This window comes from Dama dama, chromosome 29 (genome assembly GCF_033118175.1).
Source record: "Dama dama isolate Ldn47 chromosome 29, ASM3311817v1, whole genome shotgun sequence".
Taxonomy (NCBI): Eukaryota; Metazoa; Chordata; class Mammalia; order Artiodactyla; family Cervidae; genus Dama; species Dama dama.
In genome coordinates this window covers 34,367,781-34,387,205 of record NC_083709.1, presented here as the reverse complement: position 1 = coordinate 34,387,205, position 19,425 = coordinate 34,367,781, and the positions used below count along the sequence as shown (strand labels likewise).

Sequence of the window (19,425 nt, the reverse complement as noted above, 5' to 3'; positions counted from 1 at the left end):
ACTTCCGAAGACTGGAACCCCACCCCAGTTCAGATGTGCGCACTCTCCCCAGCTCTCTCACAATAATAAACTTGAACTGAGGAGAGAGCAGAGAGCTCCCTTTTTGTCTCTCTTTTTTTCTGTGGTGATGAACCTCATGCCATGGTTCCATCTTCTCTTTTTCTAAGAAAATACTTAGGCCTCAAAAAATACACCCTTGTTTTCTACATAGAGTGCCAACTCTGGTAAGGATCTAGCAGCTTTCATTTGTCTGGCTCATGAATATATTAATATTCTATAGATTTTACCTTTCTTGTTCAGTCGCTCAGGCATGTCCAACTCTTTGTGACCCTATGGACCCCATTTAACTTTCTACTGAGGTATAATATTTATACTGAAAAGTGCATATATTGTAAAGGCCCCAAGCCCACCAAACATAGCCCCCAAGTCAAAAAGCAACTACTAGCAGCCAGGTTCTTTGTGCCTACTCTCAGGGACAGCACCTCCCTTCCATCCCAGTCCCTCAGAGGAACCCCCCATTCTGATTGCTGACAACAGGGCCTGACGTTACCAGTTTTTCTTTTCTATGTTCAGAAAGGAAATCATACAGTGTATGCTGTTTCGAGTCTGCCTTCTCTTATTCTGCATTAGGTTTGTTTCATTTGGTTCTCAAGTTATTCATTTTCACTGATACATAGATTTCATTCTTGGGTGTTTTCTCCAAAGGCTTTTGGTTCACTCCTTCCACCCTGGCTAGTGCCTTTCTCAGCTGCCCTCTTCCTCTTCTTTTAACCAGTCTTTCTCTTCCTGCCTTATCTCTGGAAGCTTTTAAAGGCAAAAGATCTCAAGACAGCTGAGAGGTCAGAGACCTTATTTAGTTTGGCCGAAGGAGCATAGAAGACGCCCAGGCAGATGCTTCCTGCAGAGCAGCCCTGGGGCGGGTCCACCAAGAGGCTATAAGTATCTCCAGGTCACCTGAATGTGGTGGCTGATGCATTTATTTTATTTTATTTTTTCCTCCTAGGTGTCCCTGAAGCTGAAGTCACCTGGTTCAGAAATAAAAGCAAACTGGCCTCATCTCCCCCTCTGCAGGAGGGCGCCTTGGTGCTTACAGCCGTGTCCTCCTTGGATCAGGGCCGGTACTCCTGCAAGGCGGCCAATCTGCACGGGGAGCTGACTGAGAGCAGCGAGCTCTTCATCCTAGGTAAACACCGTGAGGCTGGCTGCCCCTGGTGGGCCCCACTGGGGTGACTGTCTGACCCACCCTCACCACCTCCTGCCCTGATCCAATTAAATGCATGAAGGTAAAATCGACATCCCTTCCCTTCTCCCCACCTTAGGGCCTCCCAGTGGAGAGAACACAAACCGAGGGGCCAAGAAACCAAGCAGAGGTCAGCTAGAACCCTGGGTCTACATTGTGTGACCTTGGGCAATCACTTAACCTTGCTAAGCCTTAGATCCTGGTCTCTGTGTAGAAAACAAGATTGCCCATCGTGGGCGGGCAGGGGAGGTACAAATAGAGGTAACAGGCAGTTTTTCTTAACTCCTTCTATATTAAGGACTGCTTTGAGATTCAGACAAAAACTACAGACTACCTTGTTGAGAAAAATTCATAAGTACAAAATTTCTCATATAATTTTAGGAAGTTCGTATATACTCTAGTCCACCTTAAGTCCACATGTGTACCCCTCTTCTTAGTCCGGTCCAGCTGCTATAGGAAAGCAGCCACAGATTGGGTGACTTACGTGGAGAAGGAAATGGCACACTCCAGTATTCTTGCCTGGGAAATCCCATGGACAGAGGAGCCTGGCAGGCTACAGTCCATGGGGTCACAGAGAGTCAGACAGGACTGCCCAACTGAGCGCAGGTGGCTTTTAGACAACAGCAGTTTGTTCCTCACCTGTCTGGAGACCAGAAGTCTAGAATCCAAGTGCCGTCATGGTCAGACTGGTGAAGGCCTTCTCCATGGCAGCAGAATGGTGGCTTCTTACTGCACCCTCGTATAGCAGAAGGGACAAGCAAGCTCTCGGGGGTCTCTGTTATAAGGATCCTAATGTCAATCAGGACTTCCCTTGGTGGCTCAGACGGTAAAGCGCCCACCTGCAATGCGGGAGACCCAGGTTTGATCCCTGGGTCAGGAAGATCCCCTGGAGAAGGAAATGGCACCCCACTCCAGTACTCTTGCGTGGAAAATCCCATGGACAGAGGAGCCTGGTAGGCTACAGTTCACGGGGTCGCAAAGAGTCGGACACGATTGAGCGACTTCACTTCTCTTCACTTCACTTCAATGTCAATCATGAGCGCTCCGCCTTCCTGACATAATCATCTCCCAAAGGTACTCTTATCATTACCTTGAAGGGATTAGGATTTCAACATATGAATTTAGGGGACACAAACATTCAGACAGTAGCACCACCAGACACAAGGACCCCTGATTAAAGAGTCTAACACAGTTCCTGGCATAAAATAGTTATTTAAAAATAATAGAAATTGCCAGGACACCATCCAGCATTCACTGACGCCCAGGGCTGGACTCAGTCATGTTGCATCTACACCTCTTTGGTTTCCTGAGATTCAGACTCTATACTTCTCTTCCCAGCAGAGTCTGGGAATTGTTGGGGGGGGGGGGGGGTGGCGGGGGATAAAGAAGCTTGTTTTTGTCTTTCTTTTTTTTAAAGGCAGTTATTAGAGGGGACTTCCCTGATGGCCCAGTAGTTAGGACTTCACCTTCCCGTGCAGAGGGTGCAGGTTCGATCCCTGGTCAGGGACCTCAGATCCCACATGCCTTGCAGTCAAAAAACCAAAATGTAAAACAGAAGCAATGTTGTAACAAATTCAAGAAAGACTTTAAAAATGGCCCACATCAAAAAAAAACTTTTAAAAAAAGGCAATTATTAGAGCATGTATGCTAGTTATCTCACTAAGAGAGAGCTATTATTCTTGGGGGGTGAGGAAAAGATGAGAAATATGAATAATTACATACCGCACATACATATATTATGGCCTTCCACAGGGGAAAGTAAGTAAACTTTATTCATATTTTCACACCCCAGTGATGATATAGCAAAGCATAGAGTCTACCCCTGCCCACTCAGATTTCACAGAGACCCACGTGGGTCTTCATCTCAACAGTGGCTGCATAAACCTCCAGTCATATTAGGAAGCCACAGAAAATCAGCTCCGTGAAGGATGTCATTTGTTTTGTGTTGGGTTTTTTCTGGCTGAGCTGCTCGTCTGGAGCCTGGGGCCCCAGACTGTTGCCCCACACTGAGTTATGGTGCTTACTGTGGGGATTTCCTCTCTAATAACCTTCCTGATCACCTCTGCTAACAGAGATGAACGTGTAGGAAGTGTGGCTGCTAATGTAGCTCTGCCTATGAAGTGTGTATGCTCTGGGAGCCAAATCTGCAGCATTCCAACGCTAATTCAGTATGACCATGAACGCGGAGTTTGAAGAGCATGAAGTCTTCCCATTTTAATCAACCTGGATGGGGGAAAAAAAAAAAAAAAACACTATTTAGATTCTTAACTTCCTCAATTAGAAGTCCTGTTTATTCATCAAAGTTTGTTAGTTTTTATGGAGATAGGAATGGTATTTCCTATTATGTTTGGTCCTTTATGGATATAGGAGTAGTATTTCTCTTTTTTTTTAATCAGCCTCAAATGTGGCTTAATGTTTAAATGAGGGATTTCATGTGTAAAGCTGAGGTTTCATGAGGCCCATGGCTTAACCTGTATTGTGGAGGATTGCATTGTCATGAGGCCAACTTTCATTCATGGGTTCATATAGCCACTGAATGGCTGTTCATTAAGTGTTGCCACTGAGTCCCATGTAGAGCTTTAGGATAAACACAAGAGGTGACTTCTGTCCTTGGGGAATTGACAGTTCCCTCAAAAGATTAGCTGGACATTCCCTGAAGAAGTAAACTATGACAGAAGCTGTAAGGACATTAGGAGGGACTGACATTTGGCCCAGAAAGATCAATGGGTTTAAAGATGGGCCATAACCTCCCCTTTTGGCTATTAATAAATAAGCAAAGCCTTCTTGAATTATAACACTCTTGAAGGAATATTCCATTTCTGTATTATTGAGGGAACTCCATTTCCCTCAATATTCAATTTCAATGTTTTTGAAAGAATATTAAAAAGGATGAGAGAGAGAGTCTAATTTTGAAGAAACTATCAGTATCAATTCCTAAAACCATGGTATATCAGAGTAGAAAGAGACCTTGGAAATGATGAGGGTTATTTTTTTTTTTTTAATCATTTTTAGATGAAGAAACTAAAGCTTAGAGGGATTGTGACTTGCCCAAGTTAGTGAATGAAAGAGCCATGGCTCAAATCGAGTTCCTGAATCCAATCATGATGTTTTTACCCTATACGACATAAAGAATATTTTCAACTTATATAGACTATATATAGTGTCTTTATAATGTTGTATTTTTATATATAAATATGTAAGCTCATCACTGTTTTCTGTATGTGATGGTCTTTGCAGTCAAAGGCAGGTTTCTGAAGTAGATCCAGGCCCCACTGTGACTCACTTATTTACCATTTCTAACAAGTACTGAACACGGTGACAAGCACACAGCAGGCCCTTTCTGAACACTGCTCAAATGACCATCAATTACAAGGACAACCTTTCTGCTTCTCTTTCCACTCCAACAAGTGCTCTAGAGAAAAAGGTGGGAGTTGGCGTTGGAGTGTGAATTGCCGTGCGCCAGGAGACTCGGGAGGAGCGGGGAGCAGAGTTCTGCTTCTTTCCCAGCAGAATCTGGGATCATCCTACCACTGCATTTAGCAGCTGCTTGCCTCTTTATTTGCTCAAGGAAATTAATAAGCACGCCACTGTGCTTCCCTTTCTGTCACATTTAGCTCTGGTTAACTGATTCCTGGTTACATCAGCCCTGACTCATTACAAGATTTTCACTAACACATCATCCCTGAACTGCTTCTCTGGTCTTACTTAGACATAAAAATCCAGATCCCAAAGTGAATCCCTTGCCTCACAACTGTACCCCTTCCTTCCCAGAAAAAAGCCACTCACATGATCTTAGAAATAAGAAATTCATGTAACTTATCCCTGCCTGTGGGGACAATAACAAAGTTCTTCCCTCTAAAGGTCGTTTTAAGAGTTAAATGAAACAAGGAATGAAAATTATTTTAGCACAGGACTTGGCATATAGTTCTGAAGAAACTTTGGCTTTTTCAAAGTGTCTTTTTAATATAGTTTCATTTAGCTATGTGTTTATAGAGCACCTGTGGTAGAAAGTGGTATACAGTAAGGAAGGAACTCCAGAAATCAACATGCCTGATTCTTATCACTGACTGTACAGTTTCGGACATCAAATATTGTGTTTGAAATTCAGACTCACCTTGATGGGAACACCTTCTCTCTAGGCAAAGTGATGTTAGAGGTAATAACAGTAACACCTGCCTTACACATGGACACACTTCCATGCATGGCTGCCTCTCCCTCTCCCCTTAAAGCCTTTATGCTTTAACCTGCCTGATGCCCCGTCCTCCTTCTCACAGAATCCCCCCACGTCCCCACACGGTTGGACGACATCCGGGCCCTGCTCTCAGCCACTGGACCGAACCTTCCTTCAGTGCTGACGTCTCCACTGGGAACACAGCTGGTCCTGGATCCTGGGAATTCCGCTCTTCTTGGTGAGTCCAACCCTCTGGAACACTGGGCAGAAATCCAGGGCTGGACAGGATTTATGGATGGGTGACTACTCGCAGGTGGGAGGGAGGCAGCAGTGGGGGGTGGCCAACAGGAAATCACTAAATTGTGTACAGAATCCAGATTTACCAGTGGAAACTTGGCTGACTTTCCGTATGAGGTGAATTCAGTTCTTAGTTTGGACCTGAGCCTGTCCAGAGTCCAAAAGGGCTCCTCTCTGAATCCTCTTGGGCTGGTGCCACAGTCCAGATCCACTCAATCAGACTGATGGTGCTGGACTTAGAGAACAGATACAGCAGTGGAAAACAGTTCCTGCCTCTCTTCTCCCCATCACCAGCTGTATCCCAGTGCTCCATGACCCCTTCTTACCTCAATAGAGCTATAACCAGCTTTCAATGAGAAAACTGCAGTATCAGTACCTCCCTTAACCCAGGCAATCTACTTAAACCTCCTTCTGTAGATGGGGCCTAAAAACAACCCAGACAGACTCCTCAAGGCAAGTGTTTCAGTAACCCCACTAGGTGCACTTTCCCTGTTGTCTGTCGTTGGGAGCCTACACCCAGTTATTGCCCATGAGGTTGGCACCTTCTTGTAGCAGAAACTTGCTCTAGGGCATCCACGTTCTGGGCCCCTCACTCCAGAGCCTTGGAGATGCCAGAGCAACCTCCACCCCCAGCATGACCCCTAGATATGGTCAAGACGGAAAAGAATTCTTCTGCCTTCAAAGGCCTGGGGAAAACAGGCCTACAAAATGGAAGAAGTCTCCATGCTCACTGTATGTGGCCCCAGATGTCGGTCATGGCAACTAGAATTCTTCCCTTGACTCAATGTTGAAGTTTCCTCTGCTCTTCTCTGTGCCAGCTAACAAGGGATAGGAAGCCAGTGGTTTCTCAGTAATATTGATCATAACTTATCAGCATGGCCACAAGGCTTGGTATCTTTAGGGTTATAGCACAGAAAGATTACCTTCAGTTTTTTGTTAACATCTAAAATTAGCAAAGAATGCATACAGGCATATGGCAAAAGCTTCTGGTTTTTCTGTTTCTGATCTGGATAAAACTAAAGCATAGATATAGTAATGAGTAGCCCTATTCTGTTTCTCATAACAAACTTGGTATTGAATTTTTTCCACATCACGTTGATCAGAATTCATAGGCATTTAAACCTGCTTCTGTTTTTTTATCTTGGCATTATGAATGGTAAGTTTATTCCAGATTAAATGTGTGCATTGTAAACTTTTATTTTAGGTTCATCACCATGGGAGAGTGTCATAACTTACTATCATTGCCCAGTCATTAGCAGGGTGTACAGCAATTGCTTATTTTCAAGTACAATAACTCTTGGATTGCTCAGGTGCCATTCAGCATGCTGGAAAAGTTAACCTGCTCATATTTTTCCATGATAGCTTTACTTTCTTTCTCCCTTATTCTGGAATAATATTTTGTGTCATTTTCGCCATGGGCAGTAAGAATTTATTGTGCTTTAAGCTGCTGAATTCCATTCCTAGTTTGTGGTGCTTTGTTGCCTTAGACTGGTATTTAAATCTAATGGTTAAGAGACACCTTAATGTCCTCGTTCACATTTAGACCACTCAACCTGAATAGATCTCAGAGGCAGTATCCATAAAGTCCCTGAGTGTAACTGCATGGGCAATATAGACTTGGGAACACCATAGAACTAGGAGAGATCCATGTGGAATTGTGGAGATGAGTTAGGGAATGGTGTCAGGTATCAAGACCCTGAGAAACAGGTCGCTGGAGACAGGCCAGAGCCTCATTGTTCTGCTTTGATGCTGAGCACTGAAGGATGGGGGTGGGGATTCAAATAGACACAAAGGGAAAAAAACAGGCCCTGAAGTGAGGAAGATGCCATGAACCCAGAGATTAAAACGTGTGGGATATGCATCAGGTGTCTGTTCAAGAACAGCTGTAAGACCCTACTGCTTTAAGGCAGCTCAACTGGGATAGAAGCTAGGCCTTCACACAGAGCAAGCCTCAGCCAGAGCTTGTCCACACAGGTGTGACTCCAACCCTTACCACAACAGCCTCCCGTCCATCATAGGCCTCCCTGGCTGACTAGTGACTCAGCATGATCTGTTCACCCATATGTTCCCCTTTGATCTAGCTCCCATCCCTAGCTCCTGTTGCTGGCTCTTTCTGACCAGAGTGTGTATTCTGGGTATAGGAAATAAGCCAGAGGCCAGAGAGGGTATTCTGTGAAGGGTTGCTCAGAGTGATAAATAGCATCAAATTATGGAGGACCTTAATTATTAGGGGCTTCCCTGGTGGATCAGACGGTAAAGAATCTGCCTGTGATGCAGGAGACCCAGGTTCAATCCTGAGTCGGGAAGATCCCCTGGAGAAGGAATGGCAACTCACTCCAGTATTTATTCTTGCCTGGAGAATTCCATGGACAGAGGAGCCTGGCGGTCCACAGTCCATGGGGTCACAAAGATTCAGACACAACTGAGCTACTAACCGTGTAATTATTAGATTATTAGATATAGGGGGTAAATTTTCTAGGTGAGAAATGAGGAGAGAACTTTAGAGTTTTTTTAAGTAAGAAGATGATAAAGTAATATTTGAAATAATTAATCTGACATTCTGTAAGAGTGAGTTAATCAATAGTGGGAGAGACTTAATGAAGAAACACTAGGTTGAGGGTAACAGATTTTCTAGATCAAGATGGAAATATGTGGTAAAGATATTTGTTAATCACCCCTTCCATAGCCCAGACACCTCTAATCAATCATGACACTCACTCAGTCCAGGCTCTGCCTTGGAATTCGTTTTAACATTCCAACCAAGCGTGTGGCGATTGATATATAGGATAAAAGCATTTGCTAACCCCATCATAGCCAGTAAATGTGGAGATTCATGTGTATGTAGTTCTCCCAACTACAATCTGCTGCAACAGATTCAAAGAACTCCATGGTTCTGTGACTCAGGGACAGTAACTCATGGGCTGGATTCTCGTGTTTTCACGAGAGGAAGGGGAGAAGGGAGATTTGGGGGTTTTAAAGCCATATGTCAGCATCAACTCTTCTCCATAACAGTTTGAGTGCTAAGATTCCCAGAGGGTGAGTCTGCTCCAGAAATGGCTGTTTTGGTTTTCAGATAGTCTAGCATTGATTTCACTTCAAGCCACTGTTAGAGCTTTCAAGAAGGAATGTTGATTGAGTGATAGGGCAATGAGCTCATTTGAGCCTCACTTTCTATAACTGTAAATGAAGTCTTCGGACGAGCGGGTCCCTTGCTGCCCTCACACTCTTCGCTGTCTGACCCTGACGTGGAAAATGTCCAATGGAGGCTTGACCGAGCAGAGTTGACCCAGTCTAACTGAATCCCTTGTCCCAAGCAAGGCAGATGCTAAATTTTTTGTCCTTGTTTTTCATCTGTTCTTTGTGCAGGGAGGCCTAAAGTGCCAACTGTTCTGGGAGGCAAGGCCAGCACCCCAGCCACCACCTGTGATGGTCAGACCCAAGCAGTAGCCTACAGGGTTCCATTTTCAGAGCAGCAGCGTCTCAGGCCTCTCCACAGCACCTAAACCCTTTTGCAGCCTTCTGTTAAATATTTCTTTTGGCCACTAAGGCCCAAGACTAATATTCCTCACAGTATCATTTATAGGGCATTAGCATCGATATTTTTTGAAAACTAACTTTTGTTGGAGTTTTTATTATATCCGTGATACATCTTCATTGTAGAGCAATTAAAAAATAGAAGCAAAAAGAAGAAAATGAGCATCATCTATAATTACCTAGCCCAGAAGTAACCAGCACAAGTATCTTTTCCCTAGTCATTAATATATACATTATATAGTTTTATCTAAAATGAAACTGTACTCTAAGTACTGTTTGCAACATATTTCACTTAATGGTGTTTATACATAGTAATTTGTACCTCTTAATCCCCTGGTGGTGGTTTAGTCACTAAGTCCTATGTGACTATTGAGACCCCTTGAATTTTAGCCTGGCAGACTCTTCTATCCATGGGATTCTCCAGGCAAGAATACTGGAGTAGGTTGCTGTTTCTTTCTCCAGGGGATATGTGCGTGCGTGAAGTTGCTCAGTCGTGTCCGACTCTTTGCAGCCCCATGGATTGTAGCCTACCAGGCTCCTCAGTCCATGGAATTTTCCAGGCAAGAGTACTGGAGTGGGTTGCCGTTTCCTTCTCCAGGGGATTGTCCCAACCCAGGGACTGAACCCAGGTCTCCCTCATTGCAGGCAGATGCTTTACCTTCTGAGCCACCAGGGAAGCCCTCCAGGGGATATTCCCAACAAATTATCACATTCCTTTCTGTGAACCTAGAGAACCAAACGTATACACAAACAGGTGCATGCTAAGTCACTTCAGTCATGCCCGCCTTTTTTCGACCCTGTGGGCTGTAGCCCACCAGGCTCCTCTGTCCATGGGATTCTCCAGGCAAGAATACTAGAATAGGTTGCCATTTCCTCCCCCAGGGGATCTTCCCAACCCAGGGATGAACCCAGGTCTCCTTTGTCCCCTGCACTGGAAAGTGGGTTCTTTACCACTAGCGCCACCTATAATCCCCTACTCCTATCTTGTCCCTCCCCTCCACACTCTCCCCATTGGTAACCACTAGTTTGTTCTTTATATCTGTGAGTCTGTTTCTGTTTTTTTATATTCACTTTTGTAAGAGATAACATACAATATTTGTCTTTGACCCATTTCACTAAGCATATTGTCCTTCAGGTCCATACATGTTGTTGCAAATGGCAAAAATGCATTCTTCTTTGTGGCTGGCTAATATTCCATTGTATAGACATACAATATTTTCTTTATCCATTCATCTGTTGAGGGACACTTAGGTTGCTTCCATGTCTTGTCAATTGTAAATAATAATGCTGTAAACACTGGGGTATGACATATAAGTTTTTTAATAACCTTCTTAAGAGATAATAGACATATAATAAGTGATACATATATAAAGTCTAAAATTTGATGTTTTGATATATGGATGCACCTATGAAGGTGCATTGTTCTCTAAAGTTACCTTGTGCCCCTTTGTAACTGTTCTTTCACACCCCTAGCCAGCCCCAAATATCTACTCATCTGCTGTCAGTATAGATTAGATTGTTATTTTAAAAAAAGGAATCATACTTTGGGGAATTTGGCTTCTTTCACTCAGGACAATTATTTGGACATTCACCCACATTGTAACTTGCATCAATAGCACATTTCCTTCTATTGTTGATTAGCGACCGTTGAACAAATACACTGCAGCTTGTTCAACCACTCACCTGTGGGAGGACAGAACAGTAATTTCCCATTTCTGGGTATTACAAATGAAGCTGCTGAATGTATTAAAGGGCTAGTTTTTGTATGGACACATGCTTTCATCTCTCTTGATTAAATACTTGAGAGTAAAATGGCTGCATTATATGGTCAGTGTAAGTTTAACATATTAAGAAACAGCCACACTGTTTTCCAGAGTGGTTGCCTACTTTACGTTCCTCTCAGACGTGTATGATGGTTCCAGTTTCTCCACATCCTTACCTACACACAGTATGTGAAAATCGCTCAGTTCTGTCTGACTCTTCACAACCCCATGGACTATAGCCTGCCAGACTCCTCTGTCCATGGAATTCTCCAAGCAAGAATACTGGAGTGGGTAGCCATTCCCTTCTCCAGGGGATCTTCCCGACCCAGGGATCAAACCCAGGTCTCCTACATTGTAGCAGGCAGAGAGTATAGTTGGCCATTTTAATTTTAGACATTCTGCTAAGTTTATAGTAGTTTCTTCTTGTAGTTTTAATTTGTCTTTTCCTAATGACTGATAGTGTTGAGCTTTGTATGTGCATATTTGCCATCCTGATTTCTTCTTTGGTAAAATGTCTCTTTAATTTTGCCCTGTTTATTTTTTTTAAGTTGAGTTTTTTTTATTTAATTATTATTGAGTGTTGAGCGCTCTTTTTATATATTGGATATGTGTCTTTTATCAGAAATATGATTTTGGTCAATGGCTGTCTTTTCAGTTCAGTTCAGTCGCTCAGTCATGTCCGGCTCTTTGCGACCCCATGAATCCCAGCACACCAGGCCTCCCTGTCCATCACCAACTCCCGGAGTTTACTCAAACTCATGCCCGTTGAGTCGGTGATGCCATCCAGCCATCTCATCCTCTGTCGTCCCCTTCTCCTCCTGCCCCCAATCCCTCTCAGCATCAGGGTCTTTTCCAGTGAGTCAACTCTTCACATGAGGTGGCCAAAGTACTGGAGTTTCAGCTTCGGCATCAGTCCTTCCAATGAACACCCAGGACTGATCTCCTTCAGGATGGACTGGTTGGATCTCCTTGCAGTCCAAGGGACTCTCAAGAGTCTTCTCCAACACCACAGTTCAAAAGCATCCATTTTTCAGCACTCAGCTTTCTTCACAGTCCAACTCTCACATCCATACATGACCACTGGAAAAAACCATACCCTTGACGAGACAGACCTTTGTTGGCAAAGTAATGTCTCTGCTTTTCAATATACTATCTAGGTTGGTCATAACTTTCCTTCCAAGGAGTAAGCGTCTTTTAATTTCATGGCTGCAGTCACCATCCACAGTGATTTTGGAGCCCAGAAACATAAGGTCTGGCACTGTTTCCACTGTCTCCCCATCCATTTCCCATGAGGTGATGGGACCAGATGCCATGATCTTAGTTTTCTGAATGTTAAGCTTTAAGCCAGCTTTTTCGCTCTCCTCTTTCACTTTCATCAAGAGCCTTTTTAGTTCTTCTTCACTTTCTGCCATATCAGTGGTGTCATCTGCGTATCTGAGGTGATTGATATTTCTCCCGGCAATCTTCATTCCAGCTTGTGCTTCATCCAGCCCAGCGTTTCTCATGATGTACTCTGCCTATAACTTAAGCAAGCAGGGTGACAATATACAGCCTTGACGTACTCCTTTTCCTATTTGGAACCAGTCTGTTGTTCCATGTCCAGTTCTAACTGTTGCTTCCTGACCTGCATACAGGTTTCTCTGGAGGCAGGTCAGGTGGTCTGGTATTCCCATCTCCTTCAGAATATTCCACAGTGTATTGTGATCCACACAGTCAAAGGCTTTGGCATAGTCAATAAAGCAGAAATGGATGTTTTTCTGGAACTCTCTTGCTTTTTCGATGATCCAGTGGATACTGGCAATTTGATCTCTGGTTCCTCTGCCTTTTCTAAAACCAGCTTGAACATCTGGAAGTTTACTGTTCACGTATTGCTGAAGCCTGGCTTGGAGAATTTTAAGCATTACTTTACTAGTGTGTGAGATGAGTGCAATTGTACGATAGTTTGAGCATTCTTTTGGGATTGCCTTTCTTAGGGATTGGAATGAAAACTGACCTTTTCCAGTCCAGTGGCCACTGCTAAGTTTTCCAAATTTGCTGGCATATTGAGTACAGCACTTTCATAGCATCATCTTTTAGCATTTGAAATAGCTCAACTGGAATTCCATCACCTCCACTAGCTTTGTTTGTAGTGATGCTTTCGAAGGCCCACTTGACTTCACATTCCAGGATGTCTGGCTCCAGATGAGCGATCACAGCATTGTGATTATCTGGGGCATGAAGATCTTTTTTGTACAGTTCTTCTGTGTATTCTTGCCACCTCTTCTTAGTATCTTCTGCTTCTGTTAGGTCCATACCATTTCTGTCCTTTATTGAGCCCATCTTTGCATGAAATGTTCCCTTGGTATCTCTAATTTTCTTGAAGAGATGTCTAGTCTTTCCCATTCTGTTGTTTTCCTCTATTTCTTTGCACTGATCACTGAAGAAGGCTTTCTTATCTCTCCTTGCTATTCTTTGGAACTCCACATTCAAATGGGAATATCGTTCCTTTTCTCCTTTGCTTTTTGCTTCTCTTCTTTTCACAGCTATTTGTAAGGCCTCCTCAGACAGCCATTGTGCCTTTTTGCATTTCTTTTCCATGGGGATGGTCTTGATCCCTGTCTCCTGTACAATGTCACGAACCTCCATCCATGAACCTCCAACTGAGAGTTCATCAGGCTCTCAGTCTTTTAGTGTCTTTCAAAGGGAAGAAGATTTTAATTTTGATGAAGTTTAGCTTAATATTTTTCTTTTATAGATGGTTCTTTTGGTGTTATATTTTAAAATATTTACCTACTCCAAGGTTTCAAGGTATTTTCTTCTAAAAGTTTTCTTTTACAGTTTTACAGAGAAGAAACATAACTTACAGGAGTAGACTTCTTCAGGAAGGCCAGAAAAGAGAATTTTATTTTAAAGTCCCTGGATTTTTGTCTGAATTAGATGACCTTAGATGCCTCCAGTAACAAAATAACAACATATAGTTATATGTGGCTTGAGAACAGCAGTTCATACCTTCTTTAGGTCCAGAACCTGTTAGAATTTCTTATAGGGTATACATAAGGTTTGGTCCTTTGTGAATGAGTAAGCTCCATAGCCCAGTCAGAGAGACTCCCTATGGCATCTCTGCTGGAAGTCATGTCATGCCAGCCCCACAGAGAGTCACTCTACACAAGCCTTTTCTCATGACTTGCGATTTACCAGGAAGAAAGTAATTCAGGGCCTAAAGAAGACAGTATCTCACAGATAGATGTACTTAACTCATTTATTCAGTATTTGTTGAGAGCCTGTTATGTGTTAATTTGAATTCTAGTGGTGAAGAAAATAATTCAAGTTAAGAAGACTATGATAAAAGGGGGAAGAACTGGGTGCTTTGTGGGGCCTGTGACAGGATAGCACCCCAGTCTGAGGTGTAGACAAGGCTTCTCTGAGGAGGGGATATTTGGGCTGAGGTTGGGAGAGTGGGTGGAAGCTCTCCAAGTGAAGACAGGGCATTTCAGACAAAGGAATTCCAGAGCATTTCAAACAGAGGGACCAGCAGAGGTTTTGAAGCAATAAAACCAAAAGTATTTGAGGAACTGTCATAAGAATAACTAGGGGCTTCCCTGATAGCTCAGTGGGTAAAGAATCTGCCTGTAATGCAGGAGACCCCGGTTCGATTTCTGAGTCGGGAAGATCTGCTGGAGAAGGGATAGGCTACCCACTCCAGTATTCTTGGGCTTCCCTTGTGGCTCAGCTGGTAAAGAATCCGCCTGCAATGCAGGAGACCTGAGTTTGATCCCTGGGCTGGGAAGATCCCCTGGAGAAGGGAAAGGCTACCCACTCCAATATTCTGGCCTGGAGAATTCCATGGATGGTATAGTCCATGGGGTCTGAGAGTCAGACATGACCGAGCGACTTTCACTTTCACTTTCCTAGGTGGCGCTAGTGGTAAAGAACACGCCTGCCAATGCAGGAGATGTAAGAGACACGGATTCAGTCCCTGGGTTAGGGAGATCCCCTGGAGGAGGGCATGATAACCCACTGCAGTATTCTTGCCTGGGGAATCCCATGGGCATAGGAGCCTGGTGGGCTGTAGTCCATGGGGTCACAAAGAGTCTGACACGACTAGATTGACTTAGAGTGCACAGGAATAACTAAACAGAGCGGCCTGAGATGAGTCTGAAGAGGATGCACTAAGCCATGGTAATGATACCAACCAGGGCTCTTGGCCTTCCCCAATCAATAGAAATTGACTAGAGGCCAGAGAAGAAATTCCAGCAGGGCTTTATTGGGACCCCTGCTGCCGCAGGAGGGAGCAAGAACAACAGGTTCCCTTGTTTGCTCATTGCTGAGTGGGGAGTGAGCTGGTTCCTTACATGGGGTGAGGGTAGGAGTATGTCCAGGTGTTGGGCTGGAGAGGTAGCTTACATGTTTTGCCCATCCCTCTGGTGGTGGTGAGTGCAGAGGGCATGCTCAGTACCCTGCTTTTGCTCCCAACACCCTGTTTTTGCTCCAGGCTCTTTAGAAGTGGCAGATGGGTTTTGTGGTCTCTTTGTATCTTTTGTTGAGAATTTGCTCTAACTGCTGCATGTATGTAGTTATTTTTAGTCCCAGACAGTTTCTTTATATTTTGCTGCTGAAGGAGAGGTTTGTCCAGGTGCAAGCATTACAGCACTGCAGCAAAGACTCCCAGATCCCAGCCTGTTTCAGTAAAACCTTGACACTTTGCTCCAAATGTGACGGGAAGTCTCTGAATGGTTTAAGAGTTGGAGCGAGACATCCTCTGATTTGTGTTTCTGAAAGCTTGTTCTGGCCACTGTGTGGAGGGTGGATTCTGGGAGAAGAGACTAGATAGAGTACACCATACCACTTAGGAAGTGGTTACAGTTTTGTAAGTAAGAGATTGCCATGGCTTAGATTAGAGAACTGGAGAGAACAGAAAGAGTGAATGAATTCAAGAATGTGTAGGAAGTAATGTGGACAGGACTTGGTCAATAGATTATCGTAGGAAGGGAAAGATAATCCATACAACCAATAGATTCTCAAGCATCTGATTCTTTAGGCTTTTCTCACTGCAACTCATGTACCTCCCATGTGGTGAGGACTTCTCAGACAATTCAAGTCAAAATGTTCAAATAAAATGGCGAACTACATAGGCATAGAGCTGCAGAAAGTGCAGTTACATATGGGATGGTCCAAAGCTTCTGTTGCTCAATCCTGATTTATTTCCTTAACAGATATCAGTCCAGCCTCCATTGATGCTAGGTCCTCTGCCTCCTCCCAGCCTTGGAGAAGCTCAGAAGTAGAAGGAGAGACAGAAAAACTTTAAAGAGTTGCAGAAGAAATCTGAGGGAAGAGAGGAGGGAAGTCTCCTTCTTTGGGAAAGGGGAAATTGAGAAGGCTTAACAGAGAACTTTATAAACTTAGCCCTGAAGGATAAGCATTCCAAGCACTGTTGTCATGAACATGTACTTACTGAATTCCTTCTATGCTCCGGGCACCATTGAAGACACTGGGGATGCAGCAGAGAACAAAATAGATAAAAACCCTTTCTCTCATACTTCTTACATTACAGTAGGGGAAACAGAAAACAAACAGAATGAAGTGAATGGCATAGTATGTTAGAAGGTGGTAAGTGCCATAAGGAAAAAATAAAAGCAGGGGATGAAGGATAGATAATGCCTATATGGGAAAGAGGATACAGTATTAAAATAGATGGTTGGGAGAGGACTCACTGAGACCGTTCTCCTTGAGCGGAGACTTGAATATGAACTTGAGCCTTGTGTATGTCTGGAGGAAAAGAAGACAAGAGCATACCACACAGGAAAAGCATGAGCTTGGGGTCCTTGAGACAGGCACATGTGCTCAGGAGCAACAAGGAGGCTGTTGAGAGGTGGCAGGAGCAGAGTCATCAGGGTTGTGGGTAGAGAGAGATCAGAGGCAACAAGGTCGAGGGGAAATTGTGTAAGGCCTTGTAAATATTCACATTAAAGTAACAGAGAGAGAAAAATCTATAAATGCCCAAATTTATAAACAGACTCAATATTGCATCAAGCACCATAGGCTTTTCCAGGATTAGGCAAGGGCGGGCAGAAGTGTTTTCTTTTATTGGCAACCATGTGGCCAACTGAATGTTATAGCACGGACTCTAGTAAAACCTGGGCTTATCGGGCTGGCCCTGCTACAAGCCATTATTACTGGCTTAATTTGTCGTACATGTGTTGTGCACCTGCTCCATCTACCTGGCCCTGAGTTGGGCTTCTGCAGGCACGTGCCTGGCCATTTCCTCCATCGAGGGAGGGGTTCCCAACTGCACAATAGAGACACCTGGGAAGTATAAAGTTCCACCTGAAACCAATTTTGACAAAATCTCTGGGGGTGGAGTTAGGCATCAGTACTTTTAAAAATGGATTCTCAGAGCGTGAATGGAATTTAAAAGTCACTTCTTGATCCTCTTTCACCCATGGAAGAGGCTGGTGTGGGGAAATGGTATGTTTCATCAATTAGAATATTTTATCCTAGCATCCAAGGCATTGTGCTATTCAGACTTAGCCTCTATATCCATCCTTCCATCTTATTCCTATCTCAAATATAGTTGACCTTTGAACAACACAGGTTTGAACTGCACAGGATCCACTTTTCATTTTGATAAATATATCATTGGTCCTATTCACTGGTTTCACACCCACAGATTCAACCAACCACAGATCAAGATTTCCATCTGCGGTTGGTTGACTCCCTAGATGGGGAATCCAAGACATGGCTGGCTGGCTGTGCCATCCCATTTTACCTAAGGAACTAGAGCCTTGCGGACAGTGGGTTAGGGGGATCCTGCAACCATTCCAATGTGGATACAGAGAGCTGACGAGAGTCCCTCTATTCCAGGCAAACTTTTCCCTAGTAATTGCTGCGGTCTTGAGCCTTCCTGGCCTGGAATACTGTCTCCTGTGCCCCTTCCTCTCTAGCTCAGTCCTAGATGTCTTCAAGGCACAGTCAAGCCCTTCTGTGCAGCCTCTCGGTAGCAAACCAGCCTGCGTGACCTGTCCCTGCCTACTTCCTGAGGCACCTGCTCTAGAGCAAGGTTGGGCAGGTTCTGCTGGTAAAGGGCCAGATAAGAAACTCTTTATGTGTTGAGGGCCACATGTGTTCCAGAGACTCAAGTCTGCCCTTGTGGAGTATAGCACCACAGACAGTAAGTAAACAAATGGATGTGCCCATGGACTAGTAAAACTTTATTTACAGAAACAGGGCTGGACTTGGTATTCAGGCTAGGGTTTGTTGACCCCTGCTGTAGATCACTGATGAGAATCTTAACCTACTATACCCTGGATTTTTTTTTAAAGAATTGCTTATTTATTTACTTATGGCTGTGCTGGGTCTTTGTGACTCTGCGTGGACTTTTCTCTAGTTGCTGCAAGCAGGGCTTACCCTCTAGTTGTGGTGCATGGGCTTCTCATTGTGGTGGCTTCTCGTTGCAGAGCACAGGCTCTAGGGCATGCAGACTCAGTAGTTGCGGCGCACAGGCTTTGTTGTTCCGAGGCATGTGGAATCTTCCCAGACCAGGGATCAAACCCAAGTCCCCTGCATTGGCAGCGGATTCTCAACCACTGGACCACCAGGGAAGTCCCATACCTTGGATTATTAAAGGTATTTCTCACCCGTGTCATGTCTACCGGTTAGATTCTAGGTCTGGGGGAGAAGAAAGGGCTGCATAGATATTCTCAGGTGATTTGGAACAGGGCTAAGGTAGCAGAGCCTTGGCTTGATGTCCTCTTGAGTCATTTCCATCTCTCATTTCTATTATAACCATAGCTTTATTATCTGTTCCACGTACTTCCACCCTCACCCCACCCTGTGCACTTCCTGATTCTTCTGGTAGAAACTGGATCGGGCACTTCCTGAACCCAGTTATAAGGAAATTCACATGGCAAGGGTCAGCAAATACCCTAGGCCACATCTGTTGGGAAAGCACTTTCCATGTGACAGTTCGGAAGACTAAGATCGTCACTACTTCCCCTCTATAGATAGTTGTGACAACAGCAAATTCTGATGGTCAAAGGTTAGGTAAAAATTAATCCACAGTGGGGGCCACACCCCAGCAGAAATTGCAGGTGTGGCAAGGAAAGTGATGTAGAGGAAAGACCAAGAAAAAAGAAAAAACGTGGAGAAGAAGGCTAGCATACTTGATGAGGAAAGGGAAAAAAGAACTTATCCTGACCTTTTTCAAAGAGACATAAGTTGGCATCTGTTTCCTCATTTATACTGGAAGCCTGAGGTTTTATGTCACATGGAAAATGCTTTTGAATTTCTATAGCTTTGCCCACAAAGAGAATATGCTTTGCTATTAAGAAAGAGGGTCAGCATTTTGAGGTTGTTTATGGCACATGTTTATGTACTCTTGTGTTTTTTCTTTTTAATAAAACCCAAAGTAGAAAACAGAGCCCCATAGGAAGTGCAGAAAGTGC

At 44.0% G+C, this 19,425-nt stretch overlaps 1 protein-coding gene across 1 annotated transcript in view; it reads left to right on the top strand.

Moving 5' to 3' along the window:
• LOC133048526 (ADAMTS-like protein 1) overlaps positions 1 to 19,425 on the top strand; it is a 216,103-nt gene that overhangs the window by 118,692 nt on the left and 77,986 nt on the right. Inside the window, exons 6-7 of the mRNA XM_061132224.1 lie at positions 1,004 to 1,183; positions 5,515 to 5,649. Coding sequence (XP_060988207.1) covers positions 1,004 to 1,183; positions 5,515 to 5,649 — 315 coding nt within the window. The remainder of the gene's footprint in view (positions 1 to 1,003; positions 1,184 to 5,514; positions 5,650 to 19,425) is intronic.